This window comes from Nicotiana tabacum, chromosome 22 (assembly GCF_000715075.1).
Source record: "Nicotiana tabacum cultivar K326 chromosome 22, ASM71507v2, whole genome shotgun sequence".
Taxonomy (NCBI): domain Eukaryota; kingdom Viridiplantae; phylum Streptophyta; class Magnoliopsida; order Solanales; family Solanaceae; genus Nicotiana; species Nicotiana tabacum.
The window spans coordinates 29,241,447-29,258,027 of NC_134101.1; the positions used below are offsets into that span (position 1 = coordinate 29,241,447).

Here is a 16,581-nt window from a genome sequence, read left to right on the forward strand (position 1 = left end):
AGTAAATTCGTGAAGGTGAGAGGGAAAACAAATCAAAGAAAATGAATTTCGTCAAAATTTGACATTTTAGGACAAAATACGGTCTAAACTATAATACCAGGTAATTACGGACTAGTGTCATACAAGGTACCACATGACCATGATAGTGAGGTGTATAAGGTGTGCTAAAAATAAGCAATATTTTAAGCAATTTGAGATAATTCTTAATTATGTGAATAATTGATTAATTATTAAATTAATGGGGGATTAATAAACTAATTAAGGAAATGGGTGAATTATTTTGGATAAACATGATAAATTTAAACACCCCCCTCCCCCAAACGTGGCTGGCCAAAGAGGCCACGATAATGAGTCTTTAACTCACAAGGCCAGGTGGCACATTTTGGAGGAGGTCTTGGCTTAGTCATCTTATCAAAGTGGGGTCCACACCTAAGGATTTAATACTTCTCTAATTTACTTTGTCTACAAGGTAATAATGGAAAGCTTTAGCAAGAATAAAATAATTGTATAAAAGGTAAAAATAATATCTTGATTTACTGATTGTTGGTTCCTTATTGATACATGCCGAGATTCCCTCAGTAATATCCAACCGGTCACGAATATTTTGGTCTTCTGTTGGTTATTCTAACAGTGTTTCTTCGAGCTCGTTCGAGGCTAGGACCGATTTCGGAATCACGATCTTGATATTCTCGAAGGCAGTCGTTCTGTCCCCGGGTTCTAGGTCGATCTTCAGTCCTTTATTGTCTTGTCTCGAGCCTGGCTCACCATGTCGGAGGCTAGGATGCACCACGAGTTCGATTTCGACCGTATACAATGATCAATAAAGTAAAAATAGTGAAATCTCTGGTTCAAATTATAGCGAGCAAAAAGAACAAGCTATCCCGAACATTACCAGTCATTAAAAAAAGGGAATCTTACAGGAATGTACCCAAAAAAAAAATAATACTAATTACCAACAACTATCCATTTAAGTCATGTTACCAAAAATGACCCAAAATAATTACTAATGATCTACAACATTCAAAAAATATAGGCAAAAAAATATATTTTTTCGATGGTATTATTACGAGTCGTTGAAAACATATAGATGGGGCATTTTTCAAAATTAATTTGATAAAGTTTGAAGGTGAATTAGACTAGTTTGGAGTCAAAATTCATTACCAATGATACACAATATTAAAAAAATTTGCAAAAAGGATTTTTTTTTCAATGGGTAAGGTTGGAATTCGTTGAAAACATATAAACGAGGCAATATACAAAATTTGAATAAGATTGGAGGTGATTTGAACTGGTTTGGAATCAAAATCCGTAGTTAAAATCGAGTTAAAAAATTATTCATATATATCACGCATGTATCTTACATACATGTATACATGTGATACACACATATATATAAATGGTATATTATGTGATACACATATGATTTTCTTCCATGTTGATCTCGGGTACTTCGAATTTTGCTCCCGTTTGGCCATAGATTTTGTCTTCATTTAAAAAAAAATAATTGAAAATATTATTTATTTATGAAATATAATCATGTTTCGAAAAATAATAATATTTTTTTCAATTTTTAAAAACTGGTTTAGGACAGTTTTTTAGGTGAATTCTTTTCTTCCACTCACAAAACTTCAACTTTTCTTCAAATAAAATGCATGTCCAAACTCAACTTCAACTTTCAAAAATTAATTTTCAAAACAACTTCAAAAACTATTTTTTCAAGTTTCAATCAAATCTATGTCCAAACGCTAGCTTAAAATCTCCACCAAATCGTCCCAAAATTGACTCAAACTTCTTAAGATATACCCAATCTATTTCAACAACACCCATTCAAAAATAATTATAATTTTGAAAACCCAAATTTTTAAATTCAATCTTAAACAAGCTTCAATTGTTGTCGATGACGTTTTAAGTTTAATCCTTCGACCCAATCCAACAAACTAACATTTAATAGTAATTTCTCTTAAGGCGTTCGATTATCTAAATTTCTAACGTAAAGGAATTAGAATATTGCAATATTGTTTAATTGTTGTTGGTATAATTTTTCTGCATTCTTGTTGATATTTTCTTATTTCTATTCTTCCTCTCGAGCTGAGTGTCTTTCAGAAATAACTTCTCTACCTCCCAGGGTAGGGGTAAGATCTGCGTACGCATTATACGCATTATACTCCCAAGACTGTATTTGTGGGATTTTATTGGATAGTTGTTGTTGTTGCAATATTGTTGAAGTCTCCAAAAGTTTGAACTATCTTTTGTGCTTTAGCAAAATAAATGTGTTACAAAATGACGTTTGGATTATTTTTGGTAAATATTTTATTTTAGGCTAGTTTTAATTAAAATTGTTTATGAACTTACAGTTTAAGTACTTTTCCCTATTAAAAAAAAACAGTTTGCACACTGGAGTTAAGGGTTCAAACTCTGTTATAAAAAATCCAATCAAACTTTTTCTTTTTGATAATCTTGTAAAACACAAAAAGAAAATTTTAGAACTTTCACCAATTGTCCTTCCAATATTAAGTCCCTTGAAAAGCGGGTCCAAACAATCCTAGTAGTCCTTTTCTTACTTCCCCATAATTTGACTTCTCTTTTCATGCTTCTCCGATCTTTCGATTTCTTCGCAATAACCAATAAAATCATATACTCCATGTAGTATATGATATATCTTTCCATTTAATTTAAACCGAAAAATAAAGTCCAAATCAGTTCAAATCTCAGGCGCTCAGCTACCAAACAGTCTCTGTTGCTGGTCCATTTTGATTTGTTTTATCAATATTCCATATAGAAACTTGGGTGTCTAATTTTATCTTAATCCTTGAATTTTTCTGTATTTTTTGGTGGATTTTCTTGGTGGGGTTTCAGTGATTTTGATCCATATTCGAATATTTGATTTCAAATCTCGAATTTTTTGCTGTATTTTTTGGTGGGGTTTGATTGATTTTGATTTATATTCCTAGAGGAAAAAACTTGATGTGTTTTCCATTGAACTTATTGATTTTTTTGGATTTTCTTTGTGGGATTTGATTTAGTGACAATTCAAGAACCTTTTTTTTTTTGGTGGGGGTTTGATTAAAAAGCTTGGTTTTATAAATTCAAATGAATGAGGAATAGGGTGACACGTACCCACTCACGTTCATCATCATTGCCGGCATCATTGTTGTTGTCATCAATGGCTGCACCAAGGGGTTTGGTAGTGGACACAACAAGGGATGAGGAAATGAACTTAGGTTTGTTGTCGGAGTCGCCCACGGGTAAAAGGTATAAGGAAGGGAAATTTCCATTGTCAAGGTGGGAGTTTGCAGCAGCTATAGCTGTATTTGTGGTGTTCTCAATTGGGTTGTTTAGCATATACTTGACAATGCCAGCTGCTGAGTATGGTAAACTCAAGTTGCCTCGTTCACTTTCTGATCTCCGGATGCTCAAGTATGGCCTTTTTTATTTGCTTTTATGTTCCCCTCCTGCATTTTTTTGTATAGTTGCTATCTGTATAGAATTTGCATCCCTTAATTACCTTATTTTTTGTTGCAAGGTTGAGGTTAAAACTTGATAAGTTTGCTACTGTTTAACTTTACCTGTCAAATGGTTTTTGTTGGAACTGTTCATAAATATTTTAGTGTGAGATTCTTGCGGAATCTGAGCTTGTTGCTCCAAGCATTACCAAATACGTAGCCGTTTAGAATTCAACTGCTTATGTCGTGTATAATGGTTACGATTACAATGAGTCTTTCAGACTAGTATTATTAGTAATCAACTCTATAGCTTCTTCAATTAACACTAGTTTTTAGTTCAAGTTTGAATGACTTTCTACTCAGATCAGTGTCAAATGTAAAGAGGCTGGGAGTTAAGTTGCTATGCATATCCGTCGTACATAAGCACATCTACTTCCCACCTGGTTTTCTTTTTGTGTGTTTGGGTATTTGCGTTCAGTACTTCAAGTACTTCAGGTGCTTTCATTTGCGGACTGCGAATCCTGCAGGGTGTGCAAGTCTGTATGCCTGCCAATTAGTGGTTCTTGTAATCAATTCTATAAGTTTGCAAGGAACGCTGTTCATTGGAGGTACAAAACAAAGCATTGGTTACTTAGGGTATTCAGGGTTCCAACTATTATATTGCATTTTGAGAGAGCACTAAGTATGTGCAATAAAATGTGCAGTTGAACCCTAATGTACTTTCTATACTCATTCTAGATTTCGGGGCATCGAGTCCAATTAGTTTTGAACTGCCTGTAGCAGAAGAAATATTTCTTTTTCCTCTTAATCTCATAGCAGCACACCCTCGTCAATGCTTCCTTTTCTATTTTGTTTGGTCCGGGGGGGGGGGTAACTGGGGACTATCTCATTGATTGATACTATTTCCAGCTTAGTTTCTGAAATGGGAGCCTGAAATTTGGTTGTGGAAAGACGAAAATTGTAGATGTCAACCTGAAGCAGCTCTATATTTGCCTTCCACTTTAGATATTTCCCCCTTTTGAGTGTTTCTTATCTGTATGCCAGATTCAAGGTACATTTCTTCTTTTAGTCTCTAACTACTAACAAGTAAATCCTTGAAGCTTTGACCTCCTTCATAGTTACATTTTCCTCAGATCAGTTAATGGGTGGGTGCCAGGATAGAAGACTTCGCTAGCGTTTGGACATAGATTTGTTTGAAACTTGAAAAAATGAGTTTTTGAAGATGAGATAAAAAATAATTTTTGAAAGTTGAAATTGTGTTTGGACATGTATTTTACTTGAACAGAATTTAATTTGAAGTTTGTGAGTAGAAAACTTCCAAAATTACTCTAGAGTTGTTTTTGGGATTTGAAGTTTTTGTTTTCAAAATTTGCCAAAAAATGGTTAAAATCTATAAACAAACAAATATTTGAAAACAAAATTTGAAAAAAAGATCCCAAATGCTATGGCCAAACGGGAGCTAAGAATCTAGAGCATGGAACGGATTAGGTGTTGTTATTACTTTTCATCTTGAAGTTGAAGGTAGATGTAAGACGGTATGGAGCAATTGTGTGTAGGAAGTTCCTGTCACACAAATAAATAGGTCATGTCACCGACCAATTCCCAGACTTCCAAGAATTCCTTACACAAGTACTATTATCAATTAAATGGCTATCTCTCCTATACCTACTTCATAGTTACGTTTTCCTCAGATCAGTTAATGGGTGGGTGCGAGGATAGAAGACTTAGCTAGCGTTTGGACATAGATTTGTTTGAAACTTGAAAAAAATGAGTTTTTGAAGATGAGATAAAAAATAATTTTTGATAGTTGAAATTGTGTTTGGACATGCATTTTACTTGAAAAGAATTTAATTTGAAGTTTGTGAGTAGAAAACTTCAAAAACTACTCTAGAGCTGTTTTTGGGATTTGAATATTTTGTTTTCAAATTCTGCCAAAAAATGGTTAAAATCTATAAACAAACAGATATTTGAAATCAAAATTTGAAAAAAAGATCCCAAATGCTATGGCCAAACGGGAGCTTAGAATCTAGAGCATGGAACGGATTAGGTGTTGTTATTACTTTTCATCTTGAAGTTGAAGGTAGATGAAAGACGGTATGGAGCAATTGTGTGTAGGAAGTTCCTGTCACACAAATAAATGGGTCATATCAGCGACCAATTCCCAGACTTCCAAGAACTCCTTACACAAGTACTATTATTAATTAAATGGCTATCTCTCCTAAGCAATGTATAAGGTTAAATTGAGCCTATATCATGTGATACCTCAATTAGTTAAGGACCGACTAAGCTAATACACAAAGTTACGAGAGTAAAAGCACAATTGTGTATGATGGGGTTTAGGTGTGATTTTGTTATATATACCTTGATGGACTACTTTTGCAAGATTGTGCAAGAATAATGCTCCAAGTTCTAGTTAAGCAGCAGAATCATGAACATTTATGTATTAAAAAACCATTATGGGTTTACAGGAATGACTAAAGGCAAATTACCTGTAAAATGGGGTAATAGCCTTGACAAAAGTTATGTTCTTTGAATGCCCTCATAAAAAAATGATGTTCTTTGAATGCCGAAATCTGATGCAATTAACTAATGACATAATTTTACTTTTACTTTGCCAATTCAACCTTTAAGTAGTGGTGAGGGTTCATGTCTGTTTAAAAATGTGATTAAAGCTTTGGACATAAGGAATGATGTGGAATTGGTATATACGAGGGAAGAGTCTGTTGATATTGAATAATTGGAAAATGGTGAGAATTGCAATTTGAGGAGAAAGTGAGCAGAGGCGAGGAAGTTTCCTAGTTTCTTTTGATGACATTTACAGTCATCTCATTAATCAGTAATGCTTTCTTTTTGTTAGTTGGTATTCATAACAAGAAAAAGCTACAGTCTTTCTTTTTAGAGAAATTAGAAAATGGTTTTAAGGAAAATAAATATGAGATCATTTACACTTTCACAGAAAATTTCTAAGAAAGCAAAAAGAGGTTAAGTTACGAAAAAGGAACAAGCTGGTTTCTGAAGAGCTCTAGTAATATCTATTTCCAAAGTGTGTTTGCAAGAATCTAGAGATCTTTTGCTTAGTGCTTGCAAACATCACAGCAGTAACAGTGTTTTTACTGGTGTTCAGCATTCACGGATGTCTGGCTGTAGTATGGCTTTTTAATTACTATATTTTCATCCATATGGAGAAAATATGGAGAGCTTTTGAGGGAGTAGAGAAAGACTTTGTGCACTTAAGGAATAGCCTTGTTTCCCTTATTTCTTTCTGGTGCACCTATGAGGTTTCTATTTGTATAGATGATTGTCTTTTGTAGAATATCATGTCTTTTTGTAGGTTTTCTATTTTTTTGTATGCTTCTTCTATAGTCTATACGGGCATGTTTTTGCCCTTTCTTTAATGAAATTTATTACCCTATCAACAAAAATAAATTTTCATCCATGGCTTCCGTTACAAGTGTTATTTATGGATTGCGTTTGACTTGATATTCTTCTTAATGATATTTGAGCTTTTCTTTTTTAATGTGTCTTTGTTTCTCTTTCTATCATTATTTGGTATTGTTCTGTCATGACTCATTATCTTGCTTGTTTCCTTTAGGGATAATATTGGAATGTATGCCCAAGTTTACCCAGCAAAATTCATTTTGGGTTACTGCTCAACATACATATTCATGCAGACATTTATGATTCCAGGGACGATTTTCATGTCCTTACTTGCTGGAGCACTTTTTGGTGTTCTCAGAGGGCTTTTCTTGGTTGTCTTTAACGCTACAGCCGGTGCATCATCCTGCTATTTTCTGTCTAAATTAATTGGCAGGCCTATAGTTAACTGGTTGTGGCCTGAAAAATTGAGATTTTTCCAGGCAGAGGTCTGTGCTCTTCTGAAACTGATTACTGGTGTTGCCGATCTAAAAACTTTCATGGTACCTTTGTTTCTTGTACTTACAAATGTGAAACTTGTGGTTTCAGATAGCCAAGCGTCGGGATAAGTTGCTCAACTATATGCTGTTTTTGAGAATAACTCCAACATTGCCAAACCTTTTCATCAATTTGGCATCTCCTATTGTGGATATACCATTCCATATATTCTTCACGGCCACATTGGTTGGTCTCATTCCAGCCTCATATATTACAGTCAAGGTAAATCATTCTTCAGCTGGTGGTGGCTTCTTTCTGTTATGCTTGTCTGTATTTGCTGTTTTAAACTGTTCTAATTTATTTTCTGGAAGCAATGACTAGTGATGCATCTAAAAGACCTGCTCTTTTGTTATTCTTAAAATTACTAGCTTTGTTCGTCTGCTAATATCAAACTACTAACTTCCTGTTAACCTCGGTCCAAATATTTGTATATAGAAACAAGAATCTGAACCTTGTTCGCTATATGTGGATGGTAAAGCAGTGCTAGGATGCCTTCCTTGGCACTAATATTTATGTTGCAATTGCCATTTGTCAAGCTCACTAGTTTGTTACTTTCAGTAAAAAGCCAGGTAAAGCTGTACTAGATGTATAAGTTAAGAAAAAAGAGCTTATTATCTGAAACTTAGTTAAAATCATGTGAGCTGTTAAGATTGTCCAAGTGAATAACGTGGCAATATCTCTCTTCGACATTCTCTATGAAGCTTAAGAGGTTATTTTTTGGGTATCCTACCGCATGCGCCATGTGTTTCTCAACCACCTGCTACCAATTCAGCCCCGGACAGGGTTTGAGGCGTAGCTGATGCATTTTGGTTGAGTCTTGCAATGCGAATGTAGCTTGCTATACCAATTTAATCGTTCCTATGTATCGTAATCTTATGTGATATTTTCCTTCTTTAACTTGTCAGGCGGGTCTAGCTCTTGGCGATCTGAAGTCAGTCAAGGATCTGTATGATTTCAAGACCTTGTCTGTGCTCTTCCTCATTGGTTTTATCTCAATAATACCTACCATCTTGAAGAGGAAGAAAATATACGAATAGAGCTCCTCGCGGAAGGCCATGGGATCCTCTTGGAAAGTAACTTAGAGAAGATATAGTTTCTTTTTAATGTCAGAGCAAATTGGAGAGGCAGGACTTAGTGATAGGCCGGCAATTTCTATATGGCACCTGAAATCACTGTCCAATCCTTTTGGAGAATAGTGGAAAATGTTGTGTTCTTTGCCAATTCCTTATGTTTACTCTGTCATTCATTGCCTGACCCGAAGTGATTGGTAGTATTGTTTAATGTAATTCAAATGTTGCAGGCAGATATTAATATGGATTCTGATTAAAAAATTGTTCTTATAGTCATCTCAACTGCCATGTTATGGAAATGCAACATTGTGATATCATTGTGGAATTTCGTTGAGCAGATATGGTTAAATGTTGTTAGAATGTGCACGGCTAGCAAAACATGGTAAATGGTTAAGGAGTAATGATACGCCAAAGAAATGAGTACGTTAACTCCAACCTCTAGTTTTTTTTTTTTATCTCCCATTGTCTATAAAGTTGGCAGCAATGGAGATCAAATTTCTCTATAGTTTCATTATTTTTGTTGTTAGCTTGAGCTGTTTTCTAAGAGGCTCCCTTTATTTTCTGAAAATTATTTCCCTCAGCCTACGGAGAAGCACTAAGTTTAACAATCTCTTAACCTCAATTCACATATAAGTGCCATGACATACATGTTTAGTACTTGAGAAGAAGATAAAGAGGTCAATTCACATGAAGTGAGTGCAGAGAATAATTGGTTGAACTCAATAGAAAAAATATCTCTTCAATGTGCAAACTCGAATACACTGCCCAACGAAATGATACATGCAAAGAAGGAAATTGGATGGGAATTACAACAAAAGATGAAGTTCAATGCACCTTTGAAAATTAATTTCCGCCATTGCTTCCCCAGTCTATACAAAACTACAATCACCTTGGAAGGCACTATTAGCAGATGTTGAGAAAACAGTAAATTGGAATGTAATCTTCAGCCCTAAAATCACTTGGCAGCTTCCAAGTCTGCTAGAGTGACTGCTGGTGAGTCTTGATAACCAGTAATACCCATTATTCTTATCCGAGTAATCGGCTACATGATTAACATAAACCAAATTAATTAGTGACAAGCAAGGACAAGATATGGTATTCTGTAAAAATATCATTTTAAGAAGGGCATGTCTCATGCAATGGCCGCAAGCGCATTAATTTAGAAATTTTTCATGTTGCTGGGGAATTAAACATAGATAATATATGATAGACTATGGTGAAAATTGTTTTGGCAACCAAGTAGGTTAAAAAAAAAAACATCAATCTACTCTATAGTTATTCGGATATCAATAAAAACAGTTCTTTCATACCTGTCTGTGACCAATGTTCCTTCTGTAGTTCTTTTTCTTCTTATACTTGAAGACAACAACCTTCTTATCTTTCAACTGTGTGGAAATATAACATTGAGCCAAAAGAGATGTCAGGTAAACAAGGTGTATCAGGGGAAACTAAAGTAGTGGAAGAATGATGCCTGACCTGCTCTTCAACAACAGCGTGGACTGCTGCATTTTGCACTACTGGTTTTCCAACCCAAGTACTTGTTTTCGTTCCCACTAGTAACACCTTGTTTAGGATAATCTGCAGAAATGATCAAGTATAGATGTTTCAAACAAATATCCTCAGTCATTGAATCTTGAAATAGAATATTACCAATATGCCAAGAGTAATCTTGACATAAAATACCATACTGACGAATAGTTCCTCTAATTTCAACTCCATGGTAGTAAATATATACAATCCGCACTCCTAACTCCTAATATTACCGTTATATCAAATGCTAGCTTCCGCATTAGATAATTGCCAAATAGATGTATCAAAGACAATGGACCGATGAGATACAAATGTCAATGTTCGTTGAAATTGATGCCTTTCAACAGCATGGTTTGCATAATGGATTACTGGAGATGTGCTAACTACATGAATAACAGAGTTCTCCTCCATCGTTTGGCTGGTACCAGGCTTTAAAAAACTTTACTTCGAGCGAGCTGTCTTTCTATACGCTACATGTATTTTTTATAGAATTTGATGCAGTGATAGGACGAGTCTTGTCAAGAAGTCTAGACGACCCACCTCCACATTTATTTTCCTGATGACCGAGAAATCCGTCTGGGCCAACCGTTAGGACCAACCACAGCCTTCGTAGCTCGGGGATAATGGGCCCATCCTCTACCCTTATCTAGTTAAATACAAGGCTTAGTTCGCATGCTACTTGGATCAAACTAGTGACCTAACATAGAGGAGTAACTAGACTTTGGTAGCTAACAAGGAAATAAATTGTAAATCAAGATAAGACCAAAAAATATGCTCACCTTGTCATTGACATTTGCACCTTTAAGCCTCTGGGTGTAGATATACCGCCCAGGAAAGACGATATATTGTCGAGATCCGACCTATCAATAATGAGAGAGGAAAACTTAACAAGCAGCTTAATGTATCAGTGACAAGCCCAATTAAGTTATTGTAGGATAGTATGAAGTTCATTTAAAAAAGAAAGGGAAACAAAATAAAATATGAAGAAGGATGACAGCTAGAAGACTTGAAAACTTGAGCAGCAAGAACAATCATCAGATTTGAACAGCAGTTATAAATCTCCTTGCAAGAGTGAATGTTTTCCACAAGGAGAAGAAAATATCCATCAACCAAGCAGTAGCTTGAATGTTTTCTCCAGTTAGCTACAGCAGTTCAGAAGCAATAAAAAGATAAAAGTGCATAATATGTTAACCTCGAAATCAAACTTAATTCAACAATTATGAGACTTGTACATAAAGGTACACATAGACTTGCATGCTAGAATAGATATGTATGCCCTCTGACAAGTGTTTAACACCTAATGTTAGTACCAGGTGATAGTTGTATCCCTTATAATCTGCAATATGAACCCCTTTAGGACTAAGCTACAGGAAATACCTGCCCACGATAGATGGTCCACTTTGAAAAAGAAATTATACTAAAAACCAAAAAAAAAGGTAGACTGAGATTTATGAAATTGGATATAGTGTCCAAAACACGGCATAAAGGATATATGCCGTACTATATCTCTGTCATGTCTTCAGTGTAACTGCAGTTTTCTATCCGTTAACAAACATACCCCACTCAACCCGGAGAATACTAAGGATACAAAGGGTTAGTTCAGCTTATGTAGCACGGACTACGCCAAAATTGCCCATAGCAGCATAACTGCCAAGTCTACATAACACAAACACATAGACATGCAAATTGCTCCTTTTAAGACACTCTAAAAGAAAATGATAAACCTAAGATTGGCTGAAATGACATAGACATATCAATAACAGAAACGAAACAATTCCATTTTAACACTCCATGTTCTCACAATATACACCGTAAGGCAGCATCGACGTCTCAATAGTACTTCAGCAAACATAGAATTTGAACAAAGTACATTCAGTCTAGGAATATTCTTTCATGAAAAATGTTCTCGAGCGGAAATATTTTACCTCGGAAACTCTTTTTATGGTTAACATTTTCTAGTATTTGGTTGGACATACAAGGTGTAGCATATGGTATGAAATTCTGCTTTTTGTGATATTTTTCAGTATTAAAGGTTGACAACATGTCAATATTGAATCAAAGTAGTAATTTTTATATAGAAAAATGACTGCCGCCCATAAGTAACGAAATCATTATCCCTTTTTTAGAACACCTTAAACAATTCAAGGTAACCAAACACTCAACTTTTCATCTGAGAAACAAAAGTTCCTCATTTAATTTGAAATTAAATCCAAATTACACTCCCAAAGTGAATTGAAAACAGACAGAAATGTATACAAAACTATGCATAAGAAGGAAAGTGAATCACCATAACAACAGCAAACACTTCTTCTCGTTTAGGTTCCAAGCTGGAGGAGGAGGCTTCCACAACTGGGGAAATTACAGGCTCTTCTGATTCAGCTACAACTTCAGCAACTGAAGCTTCAGATTGTGAGAATTTGGGCACAAAAGAATTGGGTTTAGAGGAACGGAGACTGAGAGCAGAAAGTGAATGAGATAGAAATGTAACATTGGAAATTGCTTTGGGAACAGAAAGGGTGTTGAGAAAAGTTTGGTTCTTGGATAGTACTGTTGTTGAGGGCGAAGAACACAGTGAAACGGTAGCCATTGTTGGAGAGGAAGAGAGGTTTTCTCGGTATTCTGTGAGTGTGTCTCAATTTTATCTATGAAAAGCCTATCCTATCTCCAGTGCAGCGGTTGTTTTCAAATGACCATTTTATCCTTGAACTCTTCTAATTCCTTTAGATTTATTAAATGGTATAAATTTGAATGTGTGCATATTAATATTCTTTTTTCGTATGTATATTAATGTTCGAAATTACGAAATTCTTAATCATATAGTACGATCATGTACACACTTGAAGCCATCATATTTGAATTTAGGATTATTACACAAATAATCGGTCCTATTCAATGTTTACTTTTTTTAGCCAGTATACATAAATTATACATTGATTATACACATTTATACATATATCAAACATAAATTATACATATATTATACATTGACTGACTATTTTAAATTTAAGAGATTAGATGAACGACTATTTGGGTTAATTCTTCTTTGAATTTTGACTGAGGTTAATTATGTGAGTGTCACATCTGATTTTTGCAATTACACGTATCTCACATATATAGTCTTAGGATACGCGTGTTGTGTGTATACCCATGTTAATAAAAATAAATTTTAAATAATATAAATAGTATATTCAAAAGATATTTGTGATGAATAAAAATTAGCAAAAATATACTTTCCAGAGATAATTCTTTCAACCTACACTAATTAACTTTTTCAAAAGCCAAAATTCTCATCATCTGATAAATACGTTTTCTTGGATTTTTTGTAATGATGTTAAGTCCTAGGACATATTACGCATGTTTATGTTATAATTATATATATATTTTATTAGGCAAGTATATTATTTGATATTTAGTATTTTCTTAACATCTATATTTGCTGATAAAGTAATTTTGAATAATTAGTATTAGGCAATTAATTAAATTACTATCTTGTCTAGTGCGGACTCTATTTTTTAAGGGTAAAAAAGGCATACAATATTTCACTAAAGATTTTCGTGCTTTTAATATAGTATAGATTTACTGGATATTGATACGAACTTAGGTAATGACAAAATAAAATATAAGTAAAAAAAACATATAAGAAATATCAATTAGCGAGAGATAAGGATATATTGCTATTGTTGCAATTCCTTTTGATTTGGTGTTTGATTTTTTTTTAATTTGAGTAAAGACTTTTATATTAGTAGGGACAAGTGTGTGATTTTAAAGATGTCAAGTTTTAGAGAATTTATAAATTGTTTGAAAATATAAGAGCAAACTTCATTTGTAATCATCCGCGAAAAACTAATGACAATAGATAGCCACAAAATAAACCATACAATTAACAACCCAAAACTAATTAAAGGGCTAGCCCAAAACCACCGTCACTCTTCCCCCTTCAAATTTCAAACTTTTTAACTTTGTAACCTACTTTAATCCATACCTTCCCCTTACTCTGCTACCTATTTAAAGAAATTCGAAGTAAATTATTTATGCATTTTCAGACATCCCCTTTTGTTTTAAAGTTCCGTTAGCTGCTAGTATTAATTTAAAAATGAGTTTTTTTTTTTTCTACTTGGCACTTGAAAGCTACTCCTATCTTATTTTTATTTTTATCGCTACTTACTTGTTGTTCACTTTCGTAAATTGGAGTTCACAAAATTGTGGAGAACTTTTTATTACGGAGCAATGACGAGTTCCTTTAATGTGATTATGATATTTTAAATAATCCTGTGTTAGGCTTTTTGGTTCAACAATTTTTTTCAAAAATGAAAATATAACCTTTTTATTTGCTTTTGTCTTGAATTTTGATGGATCTGTTATATACTCACATCAGAAGGTGCTGATTCTACCAGTCCGGTGACAAACTTGATCTCACTGACTACCAACAAAAGCTTTTCAACATGGATTTTTTTACAAGAGAAAATGATCAAATTTATCCCAGAACTATGCAAAGTGATTTCAAATTTTGCTCTGAAAATCGAATAACAAAAATAGTAACACACTTAAATTAAGTTTGGAATAACAAGTCTATTGTATATAAATTGTATAGTAACAGTCTATTTTGTATAATTTTCATATAGTGACAATCTATTTTATATATATTTTGTAAGAGTGGCAATGGATTTTTTAAGTGTCACTATACAATATATATATAAAATAAACTGTCACTATACAAAAATATACTAAATAGACTGCTACCATACAATTTATATGCAATAAACTGTCACTATACAAAATATATACTAAATAGACTGTCACTATACAAAATAGACTATCACTCTACAAAAAATATACAAAATAGACTGTCACTATACAAAAAATATACAAAATAGACATTTCCTGCTATCATGTGTAATATGTTTGGGCCGGAGGGTTATTTCGTGTCAATGGGGGAAAATATGGGTTATTGAAATTTTGAAGCGCTATAGAGGGTAGTTTTCTCAAAATATAAAAACAAACAATATGGAAGGGCTATAAATAATCATATAATTAGTGTAACTAGTTTAAATTTGGCGCATAGACAATTGATTGAAATGTACCCTACATTCGCATTCAACTCCTAAATTAACATCTATCTTTTTTTGGATCTTTTTATTTACGAAAAATGGTCAAAACTGCCCCTGAAGTATTAGTGTACAAAATGCCCTCTGTCCACCTATTTGAATAAAAATATTTCTGCCGTTATTTTTTTGGCTCAACATTATCCTTATTACTAGCAGAAAATTCTAAAAAGAAAAAAAAATTTAATTAATACCCACGTGTCACCGTCCCATTGGCCTAACTTAAACCCTAAGCCAAATTATAATTAAACCTACCTGTAACCCGACCGGATAGATGCGCACCAATTTTAAAACATACTAACTCTCTCTCTCCTCTACCTCTTCGCCATTTCGTTTTAATGAGCATTTTTTATGAATGTATGTCTACAATTATTCATGAAGCAAACCCAAAATAGAGTACTCTATTAGAGTAATTTTTATGGAAGATAGAAGGAAATGTCATATTCTTCTTTATGCAAAAAGTTTAGATTCTTTTTGTTTATGTAATGGGTATTCTTAATTTATTGTATTTTTTTATTTGAAATTTCTGGTGGTTTGCGTCATTATTTTTTGTCATTCCTCTATGAAAATCTGAGAATTTTTTTCAATTTTATTACTATTTATGTAATGTGTATTTCTATTTTAAATTTATTTCGCTATTTGTTCTATTAATATGTAAGCTTTTATGCTCTACGTAACATGTATTGCGCAATTATCACATTACATACACACTGGGTTCATATGATGTACTAATAATAGTCGACAAATTCTTCACTAATATTTATTTTCTTCTTTTGAAATCATTTTTTTATCATGGATTCAATTTTTTCGATTAGATTACTGTGCTAAGTCTAGTTAAAAAAAGAAATTTCTATCCATAATTTGTAAGTGAGATGGGTTGTTGTATTTGTTGCTATTTCCGGCGAATATATATATATATATATATATATATATATATATATATATATATATATATATATATATATATATATATATATATATATAGAGAGAGAGAGAGAGAGAGAGAGAGAGAGAGAGAGAGAGAGAGAGAGAGAGAGAGAGAGAGAGAGAGAGAGAGGTTACAGGTGAGTTTAATTATATTTTGGTTGAAGTTCAAGTTAAGCTAATGGAACGGTGACACGTGGATATTAATTAAATTTTCTTTTTTTCCAGAATTTTCTAATAGTAATAAGGGTAATGTTGAGCCAAAAAAATAATGGTAGGGGCATTTTTATTCAAATAGTGTGGACGAATGGTATTTTTGTACCAATTCTAATACTTGAGGGGCAATTTTGGCCCTTTTCCCTTTTATTCACTAACCTTCTTAATTAAGAGTATATTTCTCCTTTGTTAATTGTATTGATGTATTCCGTTTTCTTTTTTTCTTTTCCAGTTAATTTTGCTCCTCTTCAAGAATAACGGGAAAGGTCCCGATGATAGAATTGAGAGAAATGAAAAATGCAGTTTTAATAAAAACAAACTTTCAACAGAAAAAAGTAAATAATTGAACCTACCTTAAGAAAAAAATCTCATTGTTCGGGAACC

General features: G+C 33.4%; 2 protein-coding genes across 2 annotated transcripts; one reads left to right on the forward strand and one right to left on the reverse strand.

The window, feature by feature from the left end:
* Positions 1–2,542: 2,542 nt before the first annotated feature.
* LOC107781916 (putative membrane protein At4g09580) lies at positions 2,543–8,750 on the forward strand. Its single transcript, XM_016602737.2, has 4 exons — positions 2,543–3,417; positions 7,036–7,306; positions 7,407–7,577; positions 8,261–8,750. Exons 1-4 carry the CDS (start codon positions 3,095–3,097, stop codon positions 8,390–8,392), a joined length of 897 nt encoding a protein of 298 aa, XP_016458223.1. The 5' UTR covers positions 2,543–3,094; the 3' UTR covers positions 8,393–8,750.
* A 372-nt stretch (positions 8,751–9,122) lies between these two features.
* LOC107781915 (large ribosomal subunit protein bL21c) lies at positions 9,123–12,621 on the reverse strand. The gene is made up of 5 exons (XM_016602736.2): positions 12,243–12,621; positions 10,735–10,815; positions 9,902–10,003; positions 9,736–9,810; positions 9,123–9,467 (listed from the first exon to the last, which is right to left on the reverse strand). Exons 1-5 carry the CDS (start codon positions 12,540–12,542, stop codon positions 9,381–9,383), a joined length of 645 nt encoding a protein of 214 aa, XP_016458222.1. The 5' UTR covers positions 12,543–12,621; the 3' UTR covers positions 9,123–9,380.
* Between the last annotated feature and the right edge of the window lie 3,960 nt (positions 12,622–16,581).